The 26,079-nt window shown below is 39.1% G+C and overlaps 1 protein-coding gene across 10 annotated transcripts in view; it reads left to right on the top strand.

Moving 5' to 3' along the window:
- OXR1 (oxidation resistance 1) overlaps window positions 1-26,079 on the top strand; it is a 239,956-nt gene that overhangs the window by 120,263 nt on the left and 93,614 nt on the right. For all 10 annotated transcript variants that reach the window (XM_072330518.1, XM_072330519.1, XM_072330516.1 and 7 more), the window contains one exon: window positions 3,614-3,807. In XM_072330518.1, the coding sequence (XP_072186619.1) occupies window positions 3,614-3,807 (194 nt within the window). The remainder of the gene's footprint in view (window positions 1-3,613; window positions 3,808-26,079) is intronic.

Here is a 26,079-nt window from a genome sequence, read left to right as displayed (position 1 = left end):
TGTGTTCAGCAGGCGCCTGTTAATCGCCACCACGGTTGGGTTTCTCTGTTTTGGTCTGTGTCATTCTAATTCTGCTATCTTCTCTTTGTGAGTGCATGGCCAGAGCTACAGGTGCTATTCAAAAGCATTAAACAAAAAAAAATGTCCAGTAGACCTACTTGGCATCACCTTCTGCTACAAGTGTGCAGAAGGAGCTTCACACAGAATGTGGAGCCAGGCTGGAGGAGCTGGAGCAGCCACAAGTCTTTCACCTGATGCATTGCAATTGCCATGGCTTTCCCAAAGTGCTGGCCATGTGCAAGGGCAGGTTTCTGCAGAGGCTCAAGAGAGTAACAGGGAAATAAAGTGGCTGGTCTCAGGCTTTCTCCCCTGTATGAATGAACAAATCCTTGCAATGCTTTATTGAAAACAGAGAAAGAAGTTTGTTTTCCAGAATCAAATGTGTCCTGCTTTAACACTGGTTTAAATCACATTTCTTTCTAGAAGGAAATCAAATCCCTAACGAGGAGTTCAGGGTGTTCAGTAATACCACATGAAGAATAAGCATCACTCTTCAAATGAATGATTTTGTTTCTCCTATTAACTGTGTGGTGGAATGTCTGGAATTGTCACAAGAGGCTCAGGGACTGTTTTATATTCAGTAGATAAGGATGAGTTTGGCTTTCTTCCATATCTTTGCTGCAGTAAGGGATTTGTACTTAGAAATTCACAAAGATCAAAGTGTACATTTTCCCAGCCCCTGGGATGCTTTGTATTCTGGTTTGTTCCCACCATACGTGGTTTAAATTTTTTTTAGTTTCTTTTTCCATCTAGAGAAGAATGCCAGCCACGTTTGCTTTAGCTGCTTTCAAGTTCTATTTAGATAATGATGCCTTAGTTTTTCCATGGTGCTTTACAACAAACAAACAAACAAACAAACAAGTCTGAAATTCTAAAAGAATTGCGTTAGGAACTGAGTAGGTTTGTGACAGAGAATGTGAGGGTCAAAATCCTAATGCTATCCAAGCCCATAGCAGATTCCCCAGTAAATTGGCTTGCCTCAGCTTCCATGACTTTCCATATGCACTGACCACACAGAGTATGTGGTGGTGAATGCTCGACCACCTGACAGACTTGCTTTTGGAGGGATTTACAAATCCCCTCCCAGTGACGTGCTGCTGGCAAGGAGCAGGTAGAGCTGGAGCCATCTGTTGGGTTCTCTGTAGGATGTGCTAGAGAACTTTGCAGTTATATGGAAACAATTTAAAAGAGAAATGCAGTTCACGTTCTAAAGCTTGTCACTGCATATGTACAGACGTGTTTTATCACACAGCTCTGAGGTGCACATTCCTGCTGGACTGCCTAATGGGCAGATCACTGCAGGAGCAGCAGGGTGTTGTAGGGCAGATGCGGGTTTGTGTCTCTGCCTGGTAGCTGGGGCACTGGGGTGACTGCCCAGCAGGGCTCTGATGGCTGTGTTACCACGGTACGTGGCAGCTGTTCTAGGGAAGAGACAGAGAGACATTAATAGAGCAAATGGGTTTTTAATGGGTTATTAGCAATAGTGCAATTGAATTACACAAATTGATGTGTGAAATGTGTGTTTTTGACAGGGCTATCTAAAAATGAGGTGCTGCTCAGCTCTATTCCAAACACTGCTTTCTCCAGAACTCAGTAGCAGCTGAGGAATTCCTCCTGTAGCCCTGCCCGAACTTCAGCCAGAATGGGCTGGCTTCATTAATTGTCATTAATTGGGCCTTCATACCCATATGGTATTAGCCTTTGCTTTGAACTTTTGTTATGAAAGTGCTTGTCTGTTTTAACATTCATGTGAGACCACTGCTGTACCTCATAGAAGCTGCCAATAGCCAGGTGGCAGCAGTAGTGAACACTTCAGGATTTCATGCCTCTGAAAGGATGTGGATTTTCTTTCATTTTTTGCCTTTTAAAAAAAATTCCCCTGGAATTCATATAATTTAAGGATTGCTACAGAAAAATGAAGTATTGGCCCTTCTAGTTCAGATCTCATTCAGGTTAGACCTTTGCCCTCACTGTCAAATGTGCATTTCCAAGTCCTGCTCATGCAGTGTTGACTTTGAAACCCTTGCTGCTGTTCCCTTTGTTGTCTGACTGCAGAAGGGTCATTTTCAACCACACCAAGTGGTACTGAAAGACTTCAGCTGCCTAAACTAAACTAAGTTTTCAACAAGGCTGCTTATGGAATAGTTGCAGTACAGCTAAAAAGAAAAACACAAACTAAACCTTGTTTCAGCCAGTGCAGCTTTAATATAAAAACAAAAAACAAGCCCAACATGAGGCCAGTAATAAAGCAGGCTGTTGGAAAAGGGTCACGCTTACAAAGAATTAATTTTCCTGGCTTCAAAACATAGCCAGAACTGAGGCTTTCATTGCAAGTTATTGCCGTCCACTGAAGATGCATTTCAAAGGCTGCAGTGCTTTTCCAAATCATTTGACAACCATGACAGCCATTTCTGTATATAGTGCAGGTGAGCTGAAAGAAGAGACATTTTAGTTTGACTTGTTTTTGCTAAGACATTGCTATAAAGTTGTCTTCCTTCTTGAACCTGTATTCAGAGCAGGTAACTTTCTTTTTGCACATTCATTTTCTATAAGCATTTGAACCCGGTCCTTTATTAGTCTTGTCAGCTGAAAAAGGCCATGTGACATTTTTACTGCTCAGATGACAGGCATTATCTCTTCCTTCGTGATTCCAGAAGAACGGGCACAGTATGTTTGTACCAATCTGGTATTCCCCACAGTGCACCAGTTATTTTGTTAAGTAACTATCCTGTAATTCGCAGCTTTCTTAATTAGACTGCCCTTCAAACAGCAGGACATGTGAACATGTATTGATCTGTAAATCTCACTTGTCTTGGTTTGAAATTATGGAGATAAATAAACGCTTCATAGATTCTCTGTGCACAACATTTTTGCACAACACAAAAGTAAGACTGTAATACGTAGAAATTACAGTGGAAGTTTGGGTCAGAGGCAGAGCATCATTTCTCAAAATCTAGTTAGTTTCTGCTGCAAAGTCATCCTTTAAACCTTCGCAGTTTTCAAGTGGTAATGAATTCCAGATACTTTTTAATTATCTGAGATTTGGTATATTCAACACCATAATGGAATGCCAAATTGACCAACGAGTCAGTGAAATAAGCATAGAGCCTTCATTTTAGTCAGTTCTTTTCTCTTAATGGTTTCAGCAACTTTGTGCAAATAATTTGACTTCTTTCTGTTCCCCTTGTTTGTGAAACTAAAGCCAGGAAAATTTAATGATAAGTTAATTGTAGCAGCTCCTCAGAAATAGATTATGGACTGATCCTTCAGGCAGCTTGGTGGGCTGATCTGAGGACAGTTTACCATTTGTAGCTACGTATGAGCCACAGTAGGGTGAGATTCAAGTGCTACAGCTGATTTAGCAGGATCTAAGAGAGGAAATTACTATATGGCCTAATTTACTGCTGCTGATTTTCTGTGTTCTGCAGGGGCATGCATGAATTCTGTATAATGAATGCATTGGCATTATTCTACCCAAAGTATAAAAAAGAATTACTTGGTCTAGCTATAGAATAAAGATTAATAATACCTTACTGCCTTGAATTATCTTTAGATTAAAGAAAAAGTCCCAGTCGGTGGATATTAGTGGGCCAGGATGCAACCCAGTGGCAGCTGAAGCTCCTGCTCCGCAGCCCAGTAAACCTTTGCTTGCCACCAAAACAACTTCTGAGGAGGAACAGAAAAACACCACCAATACCCAAAGGCGCAATCCACGGAGGAGTGAGTTGAAAAGATATTACACCATTGGTGAGTTTTCATTCACAGAAAAAAAATCAAATATACTCATTAAAATTGCAAGGTTTTCCTGCTTAGTTGTGTTTTATTTCTTCTAGTTAGTTGCACTTGTCTGTTAAGATTACAGATGCCCACCGTGAGCAATAAGATGTCATGTCTTCATGCTGATATCAAATTACCCTTAAGAATTAACCTGCTTTATTTATCTTGTGCTGTTTATAAGAATTTTTTCCTCAGTGTTCTTTTCCCGAAGAACAATTATTGAATAAAGCATAGAAGCAATTTGGGGAGGAAGGCTATAGGAAGGCTGTTGCTGCCTTTGACAACTGTTTGTGTGAGAATTTAGGGAGGAAATTATTTAGACAGCTCCTGGTTGGAAATAATTTCCAGTTTGAAGAAGACATGGTGAGCGTGAACTATTTCTAGGCCATGCAGCCAGGACTGATCAGCGGGGTTATAGTTATCTTTTTACAAATAATTTTGGTTGCTGGATATTCTTCTGAGATTTTATTATCTATGTGTTTAACATCACCTTAGGTACCCCTGCAGGTGCTTTCACATAAATCCTTTCAGGACTGGGCCTGACTGATGCCTTTGGTAATATTTAGCTTCTCACTTGATTTAAACTGCATGGAGAATGGTCTTGTAGTGCTTGTGCCTGGTTCATTAATGCTTCTGAGAAGCAGAAGTGCTAACAAGAGTTGTACAGACAAGAGGAGTGGATGTTAATGATGCTCTTTAAAGAGCTACAACTCGGCAGATTTAAGAAAAAGAAGTTAGATTTCTTGGCTGTTGAATTACTGCGGTATAAAATGAGACTATTTGTACACCTTTAAATTGTTTAAGAAGTAAATAATGTATTGTCGTAAACATTCTTTTTATTTGTGTTATATCTGAACGCTTGAAATTGTTTTTAAAGAAGAAAACTGCATTTAAAATGAGCTGCACAACTGCCTTCCAAAACCTCATGGAAGTTTCATTTATTTGTTCCCAAAATAAATTAAAGAGGGGCAAAATGAAAGCATTGATGGGTTCATTGCACTGTGACCATGAGATTCCAAAATTATACATCAGAAATTTCCAATCGTATAATCCTTCTTTCATAGAGATTTTATCATGTGTGAGAAAAGCACCCTAAAATTTAATCCTTTATCCTTTAGTGTAGGATGTGTTTTCTGAGAAAGCTTAATTAAATCAGTACACTTGACTGAATTTTTACTTGAGATGTGTGAAGAAACACTGCTCTGTGATTGTTTATTCCTCATTCCTCCAAATAATCTGAAAGGAATATCAAAAATATGCCAAGATGGTTTCATGCCAAATCAGGGAATGGGATGAGGAAGATTTTCACTCATATAATATGATAACCGTGTTATCAGAAGGAGTTCTTAACCTAAGTCAGGATTAATAACATCATTGGAAAGTTGATCATAATTACCCGTCCTTCTGGCATCAACTAAATCAGAGTGTGTGAATGAGAGCACTGATTTAAACATCGTTCAACACTTCATTTGGCAGACTTATGGAAATGTTTGTTGGACGAGACCTCTGAGGGTTAGATACTCAGATTTCCTGTTGGAAGTAGAACTTCAGCCAGTACTGGATCAAGATAACCCATGCTCAGTCTTGCCAAGTACTGAAAATCTCCAGGGTTGAATACTCCATGGCCTTTATGCATACCCTGTTGCAATGCTGGAACACGGAGCATGTCCACAGGCGGCATTCAACAGGCAACTTGTCCATAAAAAGGTGCTAACATTTGTGAGCAGCAGTTGTAGACCATTGGGAAATATAAAATGCACTTTTCAGGAAAGACAGACCAGCAAGGCAAGATGGCGGAGTTGCTTTTTATGTGAGAAAAACACTGGGATGTGTCAAGCCCTGCCTAGGAATGAATGGTGAATGAAACTTTCTCATGCAGCCAACAAGGAGAGTTGTGCTGGTGAACCTTTTCCTTACAAACAAGGAAGGAGTGGGTTAGAGTAAGAATGATAGGGACAGCCTTGGATAATGATGATCTCCAGAGATCCCTTTCAATCCTTGTGATTCTATGAAAAAGAACAGACCGTAGAAAGGGGCTAAGCTCTTAATTAGCATTATTTGAGTAGACAAGGTGTTCTAGCTGATCTGACCCATTATGGGAGATGTATTGGTTTTATGTTTGTATCGACTTCTATGTGAGATTTGGGGTCACAGAGAGTGAGTCGATAGAACCATTGTTATTTCATACTACACAGTGTTTGAATTTTCCTGTCAGGCTGACTGAAGGAACATGGTTTTTCTTTGTACCTTCATAAGCATTTAATTACACACGTTCTTGAATGTTGTGAAAGTGAAGGGTTTCATCTTGGACAGCACAACACTAATATCAGATAAATATGTTTACTGTACTGGGTGAGTTTTTCTGATACTGACTTCACAGATTTTATAATGTGATAGAAGTGAAACTTAACTCTCCTGAAGCTTCCATCAACTTCAGTGTACTTTGTTATGACCTGCATGGCCCATTTGACTTAAAAGTACTTGCTTTTCTTGGATTTTTCTCAAAAATCAATTACAATAGACAAAGTCTAGTCAAATCGTTTGCAACTTTTTGCCGATAAATGTAATGACAAGCATGCAATGGACAGGGACTCTGGAACAGGAAATAAGAAATTCTAATGTTTTGAGTACAATTGGCTATTAAGTATCTTAAACACACATTAGAACTGCTGGTGACCTAATACAGTTACATGGGGCTTTACCTTGCTTTGACCTTGTTTGCATTTTGTTCTCTAATGAGAGCAATATGTGTTCAGGATCAAGCAACATGAAGTAGTAATTACTATGATGAGTGGATTAAGAACGTGATGAAATTCTAATGATCTCATCTGGTGTTGCCTCTTTCATTGAAAAATTAGTGTTCCTTTATATTAAGCTCAAACCAGATTGGCAATTGGCTGTTAATGGTGGTGACTAGCGGAGGTAGAGTAAAATACTGCCTGTTGTATGTTGTGTTACACCCTCATTTTTCACTAAGTTTATTTTCAGTAATCGTAATCATCTTCAGAGTGCTTTATAGATAGAACATTTATGTTCATATCTGGATAAATAAAAGTTTGGCATCCATATTTAAACATGTATACAGTTTTTTTATGTTTTAAAGTTTAAATTAGCAGCATCACATTGCCTATTGTAACAGGGCTGGTCTGATTTATTAATAGCTGCCCATTGTATTTAATACTAAATTTATATAGAGAGAAATGTGTAACCAGTCTTACTTTACCAAGTTATTGAGCAAGTAAAATCAAAGTTATTTAAGAAAGTAATTTTTTGGATCTTTTTGAGATCTTCATGTATACTGTACTCTACAGACCCAAAGACATGTGATAATTTATCTTGCACACTTATGCTTTGTAGAAGGTATTGTAGCAGCTTGTGTATGCTCTCAGCTCTATGAGCTGTTAGGTCATGTTCCTAAATTCTCTGTAACATCAGAGTTGGATTTTATTTTCTATGTATTTCTTTCTGTGCATGTTTATGTCACTTTATGCAAACACAGCTTTCCTTTGGATCTCTCAGAGTAGAATGTGTTTTGAGGAAGGAACATCCCATCAATTCAAAGGGATTTTTAAAATGTTATCAGCACTGTTCCTACTTCAGAGAGCTAATCACAAAGTACTGATTCTGCATTTCATCTTTCCCACAGGCTGCATCTCAAGTGCTTCCCAAACTTAGTAAGTGCAGTTACACTTCTAAAAAGTGAGGAAAAAATAGGTAAGAGAGGGAGGGACTGAGTGGAAAAGGCAACAAGGAACAAGTTGTGTGCTCAGATGAAGTGAAACAGAAAATGGAGAGTCAGTGAGGGGGAGAAATAACTCTTCCGTATGGCAGGCTCAGTAGGCAGAAGGGGTCCTGCAGCTTTGCTGCTGAACTGGTGTGAAGAAATTGAGTGGGATCTCCTAGATTAATAGAGTAAGTGTGGGAAAAACAGTCTGCATGGTGGGCTGGATAAAGTTTTTCAGAGAACTCTAGAAACACATAAAAATAAAAACCTAAAATTAGGCTTTTTAGATGCCTCAGGCACTTAAAAATTCAGGCCACTTATTTCTGAAGTGCTTATTGATGAACACCTCCCCCAAAGGAGGAAGAAGAGGTATCTGGGTCTCGAGGACTCTAAGAAGTGGGCTGGAATATTTTACAGTGGAGGAAGCACTTATTGAAGCAATAAGACTGTACCAGCGTAATGCTCCGTCCAGGCTACAGCTAGCCCTTTCTTGCTGGTTTGCAGATAGTAAGGGTGCAGCATCACAGCTGTGTTGATTGTAGAACTCTATCAGCAGTGTCTTCATGGTGTGTTGCCTCAGGATGTCTGTTTAACAGCTTATTATTTATGTATCTAATGTTATTATAATGTAAAGATAGACACTTATGGTGCATTCTCTGGTTCCCATTTAGCTGTGGAAGTTGTGGTTAGAAGTGTTGTCTGTTTACCTAGTAGCTCTGGTCTTGGAGATGTAAAACGGCCTGCTTTTATTTCTTTTGGCTATTAAAATAAAATGGCGTGACTGATAGAGAGTCAATATTTAAAAATACAATGGTTGTATAAAAATATTTTCCTGATACCAGGAACAGGGCAAAAGAAATAGTGAAGCAAAATAGTAGTTGGATTTGGGAGAAGCAATATTTTTTTTAGAGTACTGTAATATCTCATAAAAACTTTAATGCAAATACTGATAAATAAACTTCTGCTAGAACACATTATTTCGTGTAGAAAACAACTATCAGCTATATGAGGAGGCATCTTTTGCTGGCACAGTCTCTATTTCCAATAGATGATATCACTGTTCCAACAGCAGACAATAGTTCAGACAGAATGCATACATATGTGTTTCTGTACATAATATACAGCATGCAGATACTTGCAAAATACTCATTGCCAAGGTTCTCTTTTGCCCCAGTTGTTCATTTAAAAGAGAAACTATTTCATGTTCTACTTGAAAAAACAGCCTCATTTTGCAAATGAGATCAGCAGAAATATTAGTGAAGAAAATATATTCTTCTAGTTTGCCGTGACTGTACTACTGCTCTACACTGCCATACATACATGTATTTATTCCTTGAATGTGTACGTGTTATCTTTTCAGAGCAGTAGAACTATGTTGACATAAGATTGGCATGGAAGAGAAATGAAGTTTTTGTGATAACCAAATCTGAATGAACAGATGTTAATTGACTGAGTTTCCCAAGCAGACCAATAGTGGCTAATGCAGAAGTGCTAAATAGGAATGGACAAGAATTTCTTTTGGGCTCCCATTCACTGCTACTGATATAATTTCAGAATGTATTATTTTTAAAGGGAGATGGATCTTCAAGAGGGAGATCAAGAGATTTAATTGCCTATAATTAATGAATTGTCACAATGTTACAAAAAAAACAATATAAACTAGGAGTTTATAGTATGATAGAGTTCAGAATAGGGAAAATTTTGTGGGGGAACCTAAACCAAAATAAGTAGTAGTCATTTCTTCCCCTTACTGAAAGGGGGAACTAGACGGGAACTAATCAGATACTTGTATTGAGCATTGTAATATTGTTATATTGCTACTATTGTAATGAGTATGGTAAGGAAGTCTTGCTCTTGTGCTATATGCTTTGGACTGAGTCCACTTAGGTCATGACAGCTAAGATGATTTGGGAGCAGAAATAAATCTCATAATGTTTATATGTAAAGTACCTTCACTTTCTTTGTGTTTACATGCATTCCAAACTGCTTCAATAATGTTGTTATTTCCCTTAAAATATGTCAGAGCAAACATTGTGTGAATTTATCCATATTTATAGCATTAACTACTAAGTTTATACTGTGTCGCACTATCTGCTGATACAAGATTGTTAAACAGGTTTAGTAAATGATGTGCCTGAACTAACTTCAGTTAGACTGGTGATTTCATATGTCACTTATTTTCTTTGGTGGAGCTTCATCATCACCCACGAAGCTTAGTTGTGCTGGAGAGCCTTAGACTGTTGGTAAGACATAACAATGAGCACGCTATTGAATTCAGGACTGCAGGAGAAAATTGCTGCACTTGAAAATACACGTTTCCTTACAACCCAGCTGAGAATCTTATGGAGGCTTATCCCATGATACTCCGTGCTATTGCAGTCTCTGCATACAAACTAAAGTAGGAGGCTTCCTCTTGCCTTTTCTTCAAAAATAAACATAAGCCTTTTTTGGAGACGTACACTTTGTGGATGATTCTTTTTTGCTAAAATTCATTCTGAATCTTAGAGATCTTGGTTAGGACTTTCTAGAAATACCTTACTACTTTTATTTGGTCTCATAATAATCATTCATGTATTTACCGTAGGGAGGCTTTCCTGCTAAGAATACTTCCATTTCTAAACATGTCTTTGAAGGATTCTTCTTACGGTTTGAGAGTTGAATGTATTTTCTTCTCTTCTGCAGAATTAAATATGATTTCTTCCTGAATCAGCTCCAAATTTGATTTTTCCTCCTATTCACACAGTTGCCTTTCTTCTTTGTTGCTAACAGTGGCAATGCATAACACATAGGTAAATACGTTAGGATTGTTGAGATAAATGGTGGAGTTAGGTGCAGTAGATGCTGTAAATTTGGGCTTTGTCTTCTTGCTTAAAGTGGACAGATGGGAGATGAAGCTTTCAGCTCTCTCTCAGAGGATCCAGATGAAGTTCACACATTTGCATCGTCTGACACTGTCCCACTCAGTGTGCTTGCAAATTCTTTACTGAGCACTTACTGCTTTTTGGGAACATCATTCTGACTTCTTTCTTTCAAATACAGTCTCAGAAAGTGTTGGGAGAATAGACAATTTTTCTACCACTTCATTACCTGTTTGTGAGTGAAAAGGAAAGGGAAATACTTGTGCAACACATGGCTAATAAGGAAAGTGACTTTCATAGCAACATTATCTATGCAAAGCTCTTACTCATTCACCTTTCATGAAAAATTTTATTAGTGATTCAGATCACGTAGCTACCCTGGATGAGCAAGCATGCATTTGTTCACATTTTTGTTTTTTCTCTCTTTTTTTTTTTTTTTTTTTTTGTTTTGTTTTAATTTATAAATTTGGAGCCTTTAAAACACACTTTTTTGATACTGTATCCTCCTTTTGTCCTTTGATCTGTGTATCTTTTGAATATAAATGATTTCTGAGCTATGGAGACAGCATCCTCCAGAAGAGTGATGCTTATTAATGTCCTTTCATCTTAGCATGTCTTTTTTCTTAGCATCCTGTTTTTGTTTTCAATCATATAGACTGCTATCGTATCATCTGCTAAATCATTTTGAACAAGGAATATTTCAAGATTCCATAATTCCCCTGCTTAACATCAGGGCAAAGTGATATCTTTCATTGTTTTATAGACTCATCTACCCAACTTGCAGGATCAACCAGTGCTACGTCCTCTTTGTATACTGAAATCTGAATCTCTGGGGGAGAAGAAGACTGAAAGACTGATTAGACTTGTAAGCTCTGACCTCATACTGAGTGAATCACCTTTAGTCTCTCTCTCATTTGAGGTCTTTTATATAAGGGAAAAAAGAAGAAAGACCTTGATTTCTTATACCACAAATGGTATACTTGAGGCCCAGTCTTATGGGTAGCGTGAAATAGTGGAGTCATTCTTTTAGCAGTAAAAGAACAAATAAGAAAAATGTGGGCTGACTGCTGAAATAGTTGGGTAATTTAGAGATCGTAGATACAGATGAGACTGAGGCTTCTGAGCCCAGAGACAGGGTTAAGGGAGGACAGTAATTACTGTTAGTGGGAGAGGTCAGAGTCAGAGATCTCTTGAAGAAAATCTTGATCCATAGAAGTTAGTGGGTTTCATGCAAAGTAGCTGGCTGAGGTCACTGGCAGGCTGCTTTCTATCATCTTTGATAGGCCATGGATTTCATGGGAGGTCCATGATGATGGAAGAAAGCCAGATGTTGCATCTCTTTTCAAAAATGGCAATAAGAATTTTTGAGGGAACTGTAGGCTGTTCAGACTCACTTTTAATTCCTTGGAATGTCATGGACTAGGTCCAATTTGAAGCTACTTCTGAACAGATAAACAAGAAGATTGGACAAGCTTGAAACCACTGTGAACCTAATGAGGTTCAGTAGATTCAAATGCAAGGTGTTGTTGGGTCAATTCCAAATACGTGTATAGATGGGAACTCATTGTGAGTAGCCCTGCAGAGAAGAACTTGGGGATTCTGATGGATAAAAACTGGACATGGGCCAGCAGTGTGTGCTTGCAGCCCAGAAGGCCAATTGAATCCTGGGCTGTATCAAAACAAGCGTGACCAGCAGGGTGAGGGAAGTGACTGTCCTCTTCTACTCTGCCCTTGTGGGGCTCTATTTGCAGTGCTGCATACAGGCCTGCAGTTCCCAGCACAAGAAAAATGAAGAGCTGTTGTAGTGGATCCAGAGGAGAGGACCAAGAAGATGCTCATAGGGATGAAGCACCACTCCTATGAAAAAAGGCTGAAGGAGCTGGGCTTGTGTGCATGTGCTGACAGTGATGGGACAAGGGGGAAAGGTTTTAAACTAAGGGTAGGTTTAGGTTAGATATTAGGAGGAAAATTTTCTCTCAGAGGGTGGTGGTGCACTGGAACAGGTTACCCAGAGAGGCTGTGGATGCCCCATCCCTGGAGGCATTCAAGGCCAGGCTGGATGTGACTCTGGGCAGCCTGGTCTGGTGGATGGTGACCCTGCCCATGGCAGAGGGATTGAAACTGGATGATCATTGTGGTCCTTTTCAACCCAGGCCATTCTATGATTCTATGATTGTTCAATTTGGAGAGGAGAAGGCTCCAGAGGGGGTCTTATTGCAGCCTTCTGGTACTTGAAGGGAGCACATAAAAAGACAAGAGTGTCTTTTTCAAAGGACAGATAGTGAAAGGACAAAGGGGAATGGTTTTAAACTAAAAGAAGGGAGATTTAGATTGCAGTTGAGGAAGTTCTTTACTTAGAGGGTGGTGAGGCACTGGAATGGCTTGAACAGATAAGCTGTGGATGCCCCATCCCTAGAGGTGTTCAAGGCCAGGATGTATGGGGCCCTGGCCAACCTGATCTAGTGTGTAGCAGCCTTGACCGTGGCAGGGGGTATGGAACTACATAGTCCCTTCCAACCCATGCCATTCTATAATTTTGTGATTCTATGAAGATGATTTGGAATATCCAGGATGCATTTACTATAGGGAAATTATGCTTGTCAAATCTTATTGCCCTCTGAGATGAAATGATGAGGTTTGCAGATCATGGGAGGCATGGTAGATGGTACCTACCATCAATTTGGCAAATATCATGTTTTGTCATAGTTATCATCTATGTGGTATGATGCCTCAGGTGGTTAGACTACCTGATGGACTGAAAAACTCAAAAGACAGTAGCAACTGAGATGGCCGAGGCCTGGAGCAATTGCCCTGTGAAGAAACATTGAGGGAGCTGGAGAAGAGTCTGACTCAGGAGGAACTTACAGCAGCCTGCCACCATCTGCAGCAAAGCTACCAAGATGTCTGTTAGTCTGCCCTTTGTGATGTGTGGCCAGAAGGTGGAGGACAGTGCTCCTGAGCTGAAATAGAAGAGATTCAGATTTGGTAGAAGAAAAAGCTGTCTCATGGAGGGAGTCAAACAGTGTTACTTATTCTTCAGATTCCCCATTGTAAATAATAATAGAAAAGAAAATAGGCATGCTTCAAATTCCTTGTTCTAAAATATCACAGAAGATCAACTAGTGCAAGAGGAGACAGATATTTCTGTTTTAGGGATCGCTTGTTTTTCTTGTCAGTATTATGAATGCTATGATTTCTGGTTAATAATCAGAGATTCAGGTTTATTGATAAGGTCAAATGTCTTGGCAATGTTGTTATTTGTTTCCTCATATATATTTTTATATCAATAAAAAGAACTGGAAGACTAGAGGGAAAAGAAAAAAAAGACATTGGGGGTGGACCAAGTCACAAATGCTCCATTAAATCACAGTTTGGAGGTGACTTCCCCTTGAAGCTAACACTGAGACGAAAGAGCCAGTGAGTTGCCTTCCTCACATTGTCCATGTGAATATGGAAGCTAAGACAGCAATCTGATGTTAGTAAAGTAGAAGCTGGATTGGAGTAAAGTGACTGAGTGGCCAAACTGAGCTGATGCTGTGAATCAGTAACCCTTGCCACCCTCCTCTCCTATCTGATCCTTGTTGCAGGAAGCACAACCTGTCTCTGTTTCCTTGCACAGCATCTCAAATACTGCAGTTGGGTGGCTGGAGCCAATGAGGGAGGGCTGCCTTCCTTCCCTACAGGCAAGTTGCTTCCCATTGAGTTTGGCAGTGATTTAATTCCAGCCATTTTACTGTACTGGGATAGACATGGTGAATCTTTCTGGGATCTGAACATGAAGGTGTCCTAACACATACAAAGCTTCACGAAAGCTGTTTGAAAAGCTTCTTCCTCGGTGGGGATTTTTCTTTTTTTTTTTTTTCTTTTTCCAACTGATTTTTGCCCTTTTCTTGCTTCAAGCTTTCTCTTCAGATTGCTAGATAAATCAGAATGAGATGCTGTTTACAGCAGACAGAGATACTCCAGGGCAGATTGTTCTGAAGTTTCTTCTGAATTTTAAGAAACTGGCTTGTTTTCATGCTTTTCCCACCCCCAGTATTCCATGGGAACTGAGTGTTGTTGCCAAACTTCGATTTTTATCTTGGGCTATGAAGAACAGTTGGATTTTATTATGGAGTTATTGCACTGCTGAGAGTTCCTCAATTTCAGTGCATTAGTATGTACATAGGAGCGTGTGAAGACTTTACAAGCATAAAGCATTCAACAGTGAAAGAAATCCTTTATATATTTAGATACTAATTGGCCAGATATGTTCATGAAAACTAAACAGTAGCAGCAACCCACTGTATTTCTGGTGAATCTCAGTAATTATTACGCTTGAGAGATTTTTGTATTAATTTGCAGGAGATAGAATGCCTGTGTCTTTCCTTTGCCAAGGGAAATGTGACAGGGATGATTTGTTGAAAGAGTTGTTGATCTGCAGTTTCTCAGCCACCTTAGCTGAACATTTGCTTAACAACATATGTGACCACTTGGGTATGTAATTAGATGCTTCTGTGATCTACCTACAGTTTAAATTATATTGTTCACTTTTCATTTGTATGTAAGACAGTGCTGAGGCTGGTTGTTCAGTGTTTTCCCAAGATACTGATGTTTCTTCTCTGAATAGGCCTGAGAGAAAATACATCCTCTGTATTTATTTATTTTGAAAACATACCATTTAAAGGTACTAAATGAACAGAATCATAGAATATTCTGAATTGGAAGGGACCCACATGGATCATAGAGTCCATCTCCTGCCTCCACAAAAGATCACACAGATTTCAAAGTATATTTCTGAAAGCAATGTCCAAATGCTTCTTGAACTCAGGCATACTTGGTGCCATTACTAATTCCAGGGGAGTGCTTACTTTTTTTGTGCTAAGACAGTTAAACAGTGTTTGAGGGATTGTCTTAAGTTCATTCTATAAATTAAATGATTTTATTTTTTTTTATTATTATTTTATTTGAGAAAAGGGAGGTTGTTGTTTGTTTTTTTTTGGTAAAACATTGGTCTCAAGTCAAGCCATTCATATCTGACTGCTGAAGTTAACTGCTACCTGGGTACTGACAGCAGCTTATCTCAGAGAGAAACTGGCACTGTGGTGAATCATGAGAAAAAACTGATTGCCGCCACTGTCAGCTTGGGGTTGGCAAACTACAATCTAGTGATGTTACCCAAACTCAGCTCTAGTGGGTGGAGATGAATCCCGGTTGGATTGCCACTGCACAGTCCACAGCTGAGTTTGATTTTATCATTTTTTTATAAGGTAGAACAACTTTCTCAGTCTGGCTTATAGTGACCTATACCTCTACTGATTCGTTGTGTGCTCTTCTTGTTTTTGCTTGACCAAGCCAGGTGAAACAAGGAGTTTGACCTTTTTACAAATACTTCATTTCTCTTTAAGGATTAAAGATGGTATTGCAACTCCTCACAGTAAAGAGTATGAGAATTAAGATAGAAAATATGAGAATTAAGATAGAAAATATGAGAAGGACTCACTTCACACCTCTCTGCTGTCTCTTCAAAGAGAAGATGATGACGTTTTCCTGTAACACGTTGTCCTGAAAAAAATTGTCTTTCTAGTGTGTTTCTGTGTTAGTTTTAAGTGAAACACGCAAATTAACAGTGAGGAAGAATTATTTCAATTTACAGGACAGATTGTGAGATTTGCAGTGATCCTTGTGTTCTGGGATTGTATTCCAGATTATATTCATCTGCTCTGTGATCGTCAATCTTCACCTGAAAACAATTCCTTTAAAATTGTCCATGGTGGTACTGCAGCTTTCTGCTGACACTTATCCATTGAATCCTCCTAAATCTTCAGCTGCCTTTCTAGTTTGTTGCTTAAGGCAGAAGAATCAGAAACATGAGATGCCTGTGGAAATTGCTATTATTTATACCAGTGCCTGCCCTGGGATGTAATGTAGATGTGTGTTCTTCCCCAGAGGTTAAGTCAGCAACATCCTGGAGGAAATGGAGAGTGTGGTGGTGGGGCTGTGTCTTGAAGTCCAGAGTGAAAACAAGTGTTGGAGTCAATTGGCCTTTTCCATCCTCAGTCTTCCTGCAGAGGTCCTGTGTAACCTTCAGGGTAACACCTGCACTGTTCTGCTTCCTAGGAGCCAAACACTGAAAATGGAAGTTTAGAAGATTGTGTAACAGTGCCACCAGGTGATAGCACAAATGTAGGATTTGCTGCTGTAATTCTACTTGAGCAGCTGTTGGCAGACTGCAGTCAAATGTGAAACATGATTTTCCTTCCTAGGCTGATATTAGATCTCTGGGCAGAACTAACTTACGTTTGCTATAACATCCATAGTAGATATAGTGCTTATGAATGAGGGCTTTGTTGTTTTTTGGAGGGGAAGAGGAGGTTGCTTTGGGAATTCTTTGCACTTTCAGGTCATGGCAGAAGGACCCATAGCAGAAGGATCTGTCTCTCTGAGCTTCTCTTCTTCTGGTGTAGTACAGATGAGAGAATGCTCAGGGCAATATTCCAATGAATATCAGTCTTATGTTATTCGTGTGAAACCCTGGTGTATGAATTATTATTGATGCTGGTTCGAATCTGGCTTATTTAGCATCAATTAATGTTGTTTAAAAGCAGTTTTAATTTATATGTGACATCAGTGATGATCCTGCTGGAGTAATTTATATAGAAAAGCTTCTTAGAATGTGGGAAAAGCTGTAATAGAAAAAACATTAGCAACTAAGGAGTTCTGCTAACACTGGAGACATACCAGTATAATGGGAAAGCTGCTTTTTTGCATATATGAAAACTAAATAAACACGAGTCCCTTAGAACACATCATATTCAGGAAGCACCAATAAAGATAATATAATATGATTAAGGGTTTTAAATCATTTCCTCTTTTATTATATTCACATTTGTTAATAAAAACTGAGTCTTCAGTTAAAACAGGATTGGAATTCATTGCTTGAAACAACCTGCTCCAAATGCAGGTCCCACTCAAGGAAGTGCTTTGAGATTCTGAATTAATGGCAAGAGGAGAGCTAACATATTTTCTGTTTAATTCTTGTATTCCCTGTCAGAATTTGTGCTTTGCTTGCATTTAAGGATGTAAAGAAACAGAGAGTAGAAAAACTGCTCCGAGTCTTTTAAGTTACTTTTCAGTCTTCAGGAGAGAGAAGGAATATAGCAGTGTTTTCTTTTTCTGACTGTACTGACTGGAAATCCTTGCAGAGGTTACCAAAGTTTGGAAACAACTATACCAGTTTCAGAGATCTCACATTTGCTATCTCACGCAGTCCACATATCAGTGTTTCTTAATGGCAACTAATGGGGTGGGATAATGTACATTGCTACACGGCTATGCAGCACTGCTACATTCAGTTTTGATCCCAAGGTAAAGGTGTAAATCTGCACTAGCTCTTAGTGTTTGCAAAGTTTACTCTGAGTTTGCTTCATCAAAACTTTAAGAAGAATCTGACCCATCACTTCTGCAAGATGCTATTCGGGATGCTATATGGAGTACGGGAGAAATTGGCTTTAAGTTACATAAAGGTGTTGTGTCAGGATTCTATGTGATTCAGATGTGGGTATGGAGTTATACTTGGGACAGGAAGAGCCCAGTGGCTCCCTGCATTCCTGGCAGGACTTGTGTGTGCGTACTGCAGTCCTTATGCAGGGAGAAGTCGGGATGCAACTTGCCTGTTTCTCCCACCTGCTTCTTGCCCTGGTAGATCTACACTTACAGTGAGAAAGTACATTAGCTTCACTGAATTCACACTCAGCCAAATGACTTGATACTATTGAAGCTGACCTCTTAAGTATTAGTTGCAGAGCTAAAATGTGCTGCTTTGAAAATTGGTGTCCTCTTTACAAGTGAAAACATGCAGCAAGAACACCAGCTGTGAGTTTCTTTTTGAGTCAGGATGTGATCACTAAAGTAAAACTTCTTGAGGAACAAACTGGAGTGGAAATCTGGCTCTGGTTACTGTGCAGGGTAAGCAGAAGCAGCAGCAAAGGCAATATCTGTCTTTGCTCTGGGTCTTTTTTGCACGCTGTTCCACAGTTGTGGTTTCAAAGCCATCCACTCAGAACAGTCTGTAGACATCTGTCTTGTGTCTACATGTAATCAAATTGGAGAGATTTTAACTTCTACAGTGAAATAAGTGTGGCAGAAAATAAACTGAGATTTAAGTGTAGATCTGTTAGAGTTCTTGTTCTAGATTGACAATGTGAAAGCGTAATTTGAAAGACAGTCTCTGTTTATCACATAAATAAATGCTGTGATTTTCACAGCATTGATAAATATGAACATAAGATTCTGCTATCTAGAAAAGGGATGTAAATATGGAGAAGTGGCTCATTGCATAAGCCAGAAGTCCTTCTGTATGTTCTGTTCTCAGACCTTCACCAACTTTGATTAAGAATGACTTTCTCTCTGAATACTTCACTAATGAGCATGTGATGAAGTAAGAATCCTCCTTATCATGCAAGTTTCTCAAATATTGGACACTTCCAGAAGCTGATAATGAGAACATCATGACATTCTTAAAGTACATGGTTTACTTATTCTCAAGTTAAAAATTCTGACTGACTTGAACTAACTACAAAATAACTTTATTAAGCAATGAGAGTGTCTTCCTGGTTGCTACCTCATGTAGTAGTCTAGCAAGGGCTCAACCTGCTGTTTCCTGGGAGCACACCAGTGAGCCTCTTGTACTGGGTGCATGATGAGCAGAACAAATGCTGTGTCCCTGTGTCAAAGGATTTTTGGGTAGAGGCTGCTGAGGGGAGTGCAGAGCTGAACGATAATGAGGAGAAGGTGATGAACTGAGTCCAGAGCATTTCAGGGGAGGTTTAGACTGGATATTAGGAAAAAAATCTTCTCAGAAAGAGTGGTTGGGCACTGGGACAGGCTGCCCAGGCAGGCAGTAGAGTTACCATCCCTGGAAGTGTTCAAGAAAAGGGTAGGTGCGGTACTGAGTAACATGTTCTAGTGGGCACAGCAGTGGTGGGTTGATGATTGGACTTGATGATCTTAGAGTTGATTTCCAGCCCGTGCCTCTCTTCTGCTTCCCCATTGTCCCTTGTTTGCCAGCACAGTACCTTGCTGTAGTACATGAATGTATGGAAGCCAAGGAGCAGGAACAACAAGAGCTGTGCATGGAGCGACCTCATCCACAGACAGCAGCTTCCATGGGTCTTAGTGCTCAGAGCAACACTAGGACTAGCAGTGGCCTGCCAAGGCTGAAAGCATGCTTAAGAAAGTACTTCCAGGCATCAGGGCTAGAAGAAGAACAAATGTATGGGGGAAATAATTAAAGCTGGCTGAACTGGCATACCCTAAACAGAAGTGAAATTCCTCTACTGGAGGCATATGAGAGTCAGGAGGCAGTAACATTTAGGTGTCATACAGTATTCAGGACCAAGAGGAACAGGTTGCAAAAGAGGATGTTTTGTGGGTGTAGTTTTGGTCATTTTTATTTCTTGATATCTTATAAAGAGAACAAATATTGCCTTTATACATGCTTAACATATGGAATTGTTACAGGGAGTTGATTTGCCACATCTGAATGTATTGGGAACCTGAGCCTTTTTTATTTAATAACATGAACTGATATTTTTGATGCCCTGAAGTTAGAGCTATCCATGCTTTCTTAGGGTTTATTTGCTATATATCTAATGTTTTTAAACTGCTCAGAAGTATATTTAAAGATCTCTGTAAGTTTTATATGATATACATTCATGTTAATATCATATTTAATACAGCTTCATTTGAGATCTTCATATTGAAGAAGCTGAGGGAATATGTAAGGAAAATGTTCAGTATCTGTCCTGCATTGTGAAGTGATAAACAGCAATCCACCGTATAATTTCATATAGCATAACCACACAAGTCCTCTAACAAAAATCTTTTCTTTGGAAATATGAAACTGCAAGATTTGTGTTGTACTTTGGTTGTTTATTGAAAATTCAGTTTTGTGATATTTTGAATTGACATATTTATTATTGAGAGGTCAAATACTTTTCTGTGATACTGTGGAGAATATAATGAGCTTCACAACTCAGCACTGAAGATTACTAAAATTAAAAAATATGAAAGAAATTTAAGCTATTGGGGAAAAAAACCAAACTCCTATTTGAGCTGATGTGTTGCAGTTGTACTGTGAATTGCTCGATGAATTAGCGACATGGTATAGATCTTTTCCACCCTGTTCACTAGCCTTGCACTAATTCAGACTGAATGAGTTCTGTGAAATGAACTGGTGATATGAGAATGCTTTCTATTGGTCAGATGTGTCATAAAAGACTATCTCAATTAATACTAATTAGCTACTGTGATAGCAGCCATAGCACAGAGACTGAAAGGTGAAGAATCATAAAGTAAATGTTAGTCTCTCACCCATGAAATGTTCTCTCCAGAGCTGTGTTTAACCTAATTGGTAAGGTGCTGGAAATACATGTATGCTGTGATAGTGTGGTCTACTTGTCATGCTAATAAAGCAAGCACCAGTTCTTAGAGCTCCGTTCCCATGCAACTCATCATTTCTTCTGCATTCAACTGTGAGCTGTGGAGAATAAGCTATAAAACTAGTTCCACATGGCACATTGTAAGCAACAAAATTTGTAGCAGATTTTCCGACCTGTGCTGGTACCCAGGAGGGTCATCAGCTGATTTTGGCCCAGATTTTAAATATAGAAGCATCTTGAAAAGAGATGAAGATTCAACACGCCTTTATTGTTTCCTTTTTCTAAATATTCATAAAAGGCATCTATATTTTTGTGGCTGTATGGTACATTAATTCAGAAGCAATGAATCCATCATTTATGCAGAGCTGAATAATGGAAAGATGAGCTTCTTTTGAAAAAACCTTTGTCACGTTTGTTGTTTATATCTTTGCAGCAACCAAAAGTATTCTGACTGGCTGAAAAAAATGTGCAGAGCCACTCTGCATAAAAACACTTCTCAGCCTTTAAAACTAACATATAGACATTCTAGGTCTGCCTCCTGCTTGATTTCTTACTGGGTAATCCAGTCCTACTTTCTCTTTTAGTTCTGTCATTGCTGTTAGCCTATGGAATTAATGCAGGATAGGCAGTTGCTGTAGTGAATAGTGAATAAAAACTTGTATTGTGGCTGATTCTTCCTGGAATAGCATTTTGAAGGGCATACTGCATTCCACAAGCTTCCTTCTTGACGTATTAATATGGATGACTTTTATAAACTTAGGTCAAGCATGAATCATGTTCTCTTGACATGGCACGGCTCCTAAATAGCATTAATGTCATGTCTGCAGATATAATAGGGCCAATTCGCTAATAAAAATTGCTAGTGACATCTGTCAACTGGATGAAATTAATCAGATCACTGCCGCTGCAGTAGAGAACATAATTGCTCCTTGGTATGAGCTCCGGACCTCTGGTTACACAACCAGAATGGCACTTGCCCACAGACATGTCTTCAGATTGCACGCCTACATTCCCAGTTCTGCCTGATTTCACTCCCTTCTGAGCAGCGCTGTATGAATTGTGTGTCAAGGATACATTTGGCACTTCCAGTATGTTAGGGAAGAGTTTATAAATACAGTGTTGAACCTAAAATGCAATGTTGTGACAGAACTTTTCATTTACTGTTTGTTTGTTTTATCATGTTAATAATTCAATTTGGTATTGATGTTAGCAGTATAATAATTCTTATATAAGAAGAAACAATCATATTACAGTGTATTTTAAATAAACCTATGCTTTAGATTTCTAGAAATATTGTAAATAATTTGCTGTTGTCTTCTTCACTTCAAAATCTGTATGTGCTGGTAGTACTTTATAATGTAACATGAATTAACGGTGATATTTGTATCACTTGAGAATCTCATACTTTCACTACCTAGAAGTAAGAGCTTCAGTTGTGCTTTACCAGAAAAAAAACAACACAAAATGGGAAGAAATACAAGTCCACTTGATTTTGCTCAGTAGTTTTGTTCTGTAAATTGCTGTGTATTCTTGCATCAGTAGACTGAGATGATTTTGAGCTTTCAGAGGACGACTGAGTGTTGTACTACAAAGTACTGGAGTAATTCTAAGGTTATCTTTGTCAAATAATATTGACAAGATCAGCAGGACCTGAAAGAATGAGAAGAAAAGGAACTGAACTTGACTTCAGAAAGCTAAGGAAACCATTCTGCCTATTCAGCAACTAACCTGGTTGAGGACTTGTTTTTTGTTTGCCAGGGAGGAGGAGGAAAGGAGCTTGAGGTGTGTGGATGGCAAAGGGCCTTGTTAGGAAGGGTGACACAAAGGTGTGTGAGCAGCACTGAATGATGCTGAGGATGAAGCAGATCTGCCCCCGTTGTTTGCCAAGCACAGAGCCATTTGGAATCTCTTCACTTTACTTCTCAGTGCTCCAGTTTCTGGAAGACTTCATTGGCTTGGATGAAGATGCTCTCAGCTGGCTCACATTCTGCCGAGAGAAGGCTGACAAAGCCATACATGTTGAGAAAATTGGAGTGAAAAAAGTGACTCTGCTAGGCCTCACAGTTCTAAGAAAACCCCACAAGACTGTGTAGAGACATTCATGTTTCCATGTCATCCCCTTGTCTAGAATGCCTGTGAAGTGCCTCAGTTTTGCAGGATGTTATCCTGGGTAATAAGAAGGGATTTAGCTGGAATCTGTTGCGTATGCAGAACATTGCCTGGAGTTAATCAGCTGCATTGGCTTTTCTGTGAATTTATTTTTAGGCAATTTCAGATACAGTTTAAGCTAATGGGTGTGCTGATTTCTCTTCTCCCTGGATAAATGGAAGAAAGAATTAAACATTTATTCAAATAAGATATTGAAAGTATCGCCTTACTTAGGTTTTATCATGTGCCTTGGGCAGCAGCTTTTATTGTCTCTTTATCTCAGTCCACTGAAGTATTCAGCTGCTGCTTTCATGTGGCCTGAATGAAGGCTCTTAGCATAGCCATTAAATTTAGGAACTGTCATTGTTCAGAGACAAGATCTAATATTGTCTAGAGATCAAAGCCTTGAGTGATGGCACTCATTAACAACATCTCACCTTAAAGATATCTTCCACATCCAGCTTGTCTGACCAGACCAACAGATTCAATATCTTTTCAGTTAACCTATGTGATCCTGCTTCTGTATTTACCCCTGAATTGGGAAGATAGCTGTGTGTTTCATTAGCATCATGGCTGATTTCTGCCAGGGCTGCCAGCTGGGGCTTCACAAGCAGCACCAGTGTCACTCACTCAGGCCATCCTGTCACTTGCAGCAGGCAGGTGCTGAAGACTGTGATGTCCTGCTGTGGAGGAAGGGCTGTCTGTCATAAAAAGCAAAAACAACAACAAAAAACCTGACTCAACGATTCTGCACAGTATCTTTGTAGCTTTATGTAAGATAAAAGGCCCACACCATCATGGCATCAGCTCATCCCAACGGGGCCCAACCATCAGTGCACCAGGAACACACCTGGGCTGGAACTGGGACACATGGCACAGTGAAGTGACAGCTCAAGTGATGGCAGATAAGTGTAGGGATTTGGATACATTGGCTAAACATAGTCCTGTGAACAGCAAATAATATGCATCTGTGCCTTCTATTTTGATACAGGAATTTGAGAATAGGTTTAAAGACGGCAAAAATACAGGATCATAGAATTACAGAGTCATAGAATCACTCAGGTTGGAAAAGACCTTAAAGATCATCAAGTCCAACCACAACCTAACCACTCTACCCTAATTCTAATAACCCTCCACTAAATCATGTCCCTGAGCACCACATCCAAATGGTTTTTAAACACATTCAGGCATGGTGACTCAACCACCTCCCTAGGGAGCCAATGCCAGTGCTTAACAAGCCTTTCTGTAAAGAAGTTCTTCCTGATATCCAACCTAAACCTCCCCTGGTTCAACTTGAGACCATTTCTCCTTATCTTGTCAAGGATTCTGTGGCCTGGTGACTAAGGATCCCAACACCTGTTTTTTGTCGTAGTTCCTGTGCTCAGGCAGATATATCCAGTGCAGCCTGAAGTCCTGCTGGCCATGAATGAGGCTGAAAAAACATGCAACTTAGTGCCTGCAGGAATTATGACCAAGAGGCAAGGTACTTTCAGCAATAAACGCATCAATGGCTTCAGTGTCAGCACCTCCCACAGCAGAAGGAGAAATGGAAGAGCTTCTCAGGGCTAGTGATAGAAGAAGACCTGCCACTGTGGCTGGGAACAGTCAGATTTTGGGGAGAAGTGCATCACAATAAACAGCTATCCAGCAATCACTCTGTATTTCTCTGATTCTCATCATTCTTCTTGTAATTACTGCACATGGAAAATAAAAGAACATAGAAAAGCTTAAACTAAGTACCGTGGGTAAATAAAAGTTAATGCATGAAAGTGAATAGCATAGAAAAACACAATACCATCTCCTGAGAGGTTTTATCTGTAGCAAAGTGGTGATTTAGACTGATTCTGAACTGTAGAAGATAGATATAATTTAAATATAAAATATAAAGTATTTACATTTGTAAGATGTAAAGTCTTTACTGAATCTTTGAGATTCCCTTCTTTCTACTTACTCAAGCACCAGAGAAATAGAAATAAATACAGAAAATAATGTTTTGGTCTATTTATAATGCATACTGTCTAGATAACTGATTTTATAAAAGGAATGTTTTTTTGCATCTATTTTTCCCAACAAGGGCTAGTTGTTAAGTAGGGGAACCAAGACAGCACATGTGTAATCCATGAAGCTGATATTGTGATGTCTGTAACTGATACTGGAGTCTAAGTAGGAAACAGATTTGGCATCCACTGCAGGGCTAAATGTTAATGTTGACAGCTAATCATACACACATACAGGGGATGTAGTCATGCAATACAAAAATAAAAAAGCGGACTTGTGTCTTTTTCTGCAGACTCTTTTAAAGTATGCCAAAAATGTCTGTGAACCCATTAGTCAATGGGGAGAAGTCTGCCATTATTCACGTGAGGGATACAAGAACATTAGTGGAGCTCAGAGAAATTTAAGAGGAATTTAAGGCACACAGACCCTGTATTGGGTTTCTGCAGAGGGTGAATAACATCTCTTCAAAACTGTAGGTTGAAATCTTGATCTCAATAAAACAGGTAGAAAAATTCTGTTGATTTCATGAAAATAGGATTTCAACTTTCAAGTTCTCTCATGTGCCCATCAAAGTGAATAAGTAATGCCATTGATTAGGGTGAGATCAAGAATGAATCACTAAGCTTCTGTAGTCACTAATGGTAGGATGTAGATTATGTATTTTTGGACCTTTTAAGGTCTTTTGCGCATCAACTTCAAAGACATGATGATAAATGTCTTATTTATGTCTTATTATGTCTTATTTAACCATGGTAATGTTGAATGAGAATGGTTTTCTGTCCTCAGATAGGGAAGTCCAGAGAAGATAGAGGAGATTGATTTCTATGCAGAATGTGTATTTAGGGGTTTGGTGGTGATGTTTGTTTTTTTTTTTTCCTTTTTAAGCAAGGAATTGGCTGGTTACTAAAGACTAATTGGAAGAAAATTGCCAGCATTTGTGAATTTGTTCCTTTCATGATTCAAGACATAAATGTGCTTTGTTCTTTCTCTCTTTCTTTCTCTAATGAAGAAGTGCTTCTTAATAAACTACTAATTAAAATCTTCTGCACCCATATTTGATGTCAACTAATTCTTACTCACTCTCTCTCTCACA

Source organism: Excalfactoria chinensis, chromosome 2 (genome assembly GCF_039878825.1).
Source record: "Excalfactoria chinensis isolate bCotChi1 chromosome 2, bCotChi1.hap2, whole genome shotgun sequence".
NCBI classification, from domain to species: domain Eukaryota; kingdom Metazoa; phylum Chordata; class Aves; order Galliformes; family Phasianidae; genus Excalfactoria; species Excalfactoria chinensis.
The sequence above is the reverse complement of the archived record's forward strand: the minus strand, read 5'-3'. Positions and strand labels throughout refer to the sequence as shown.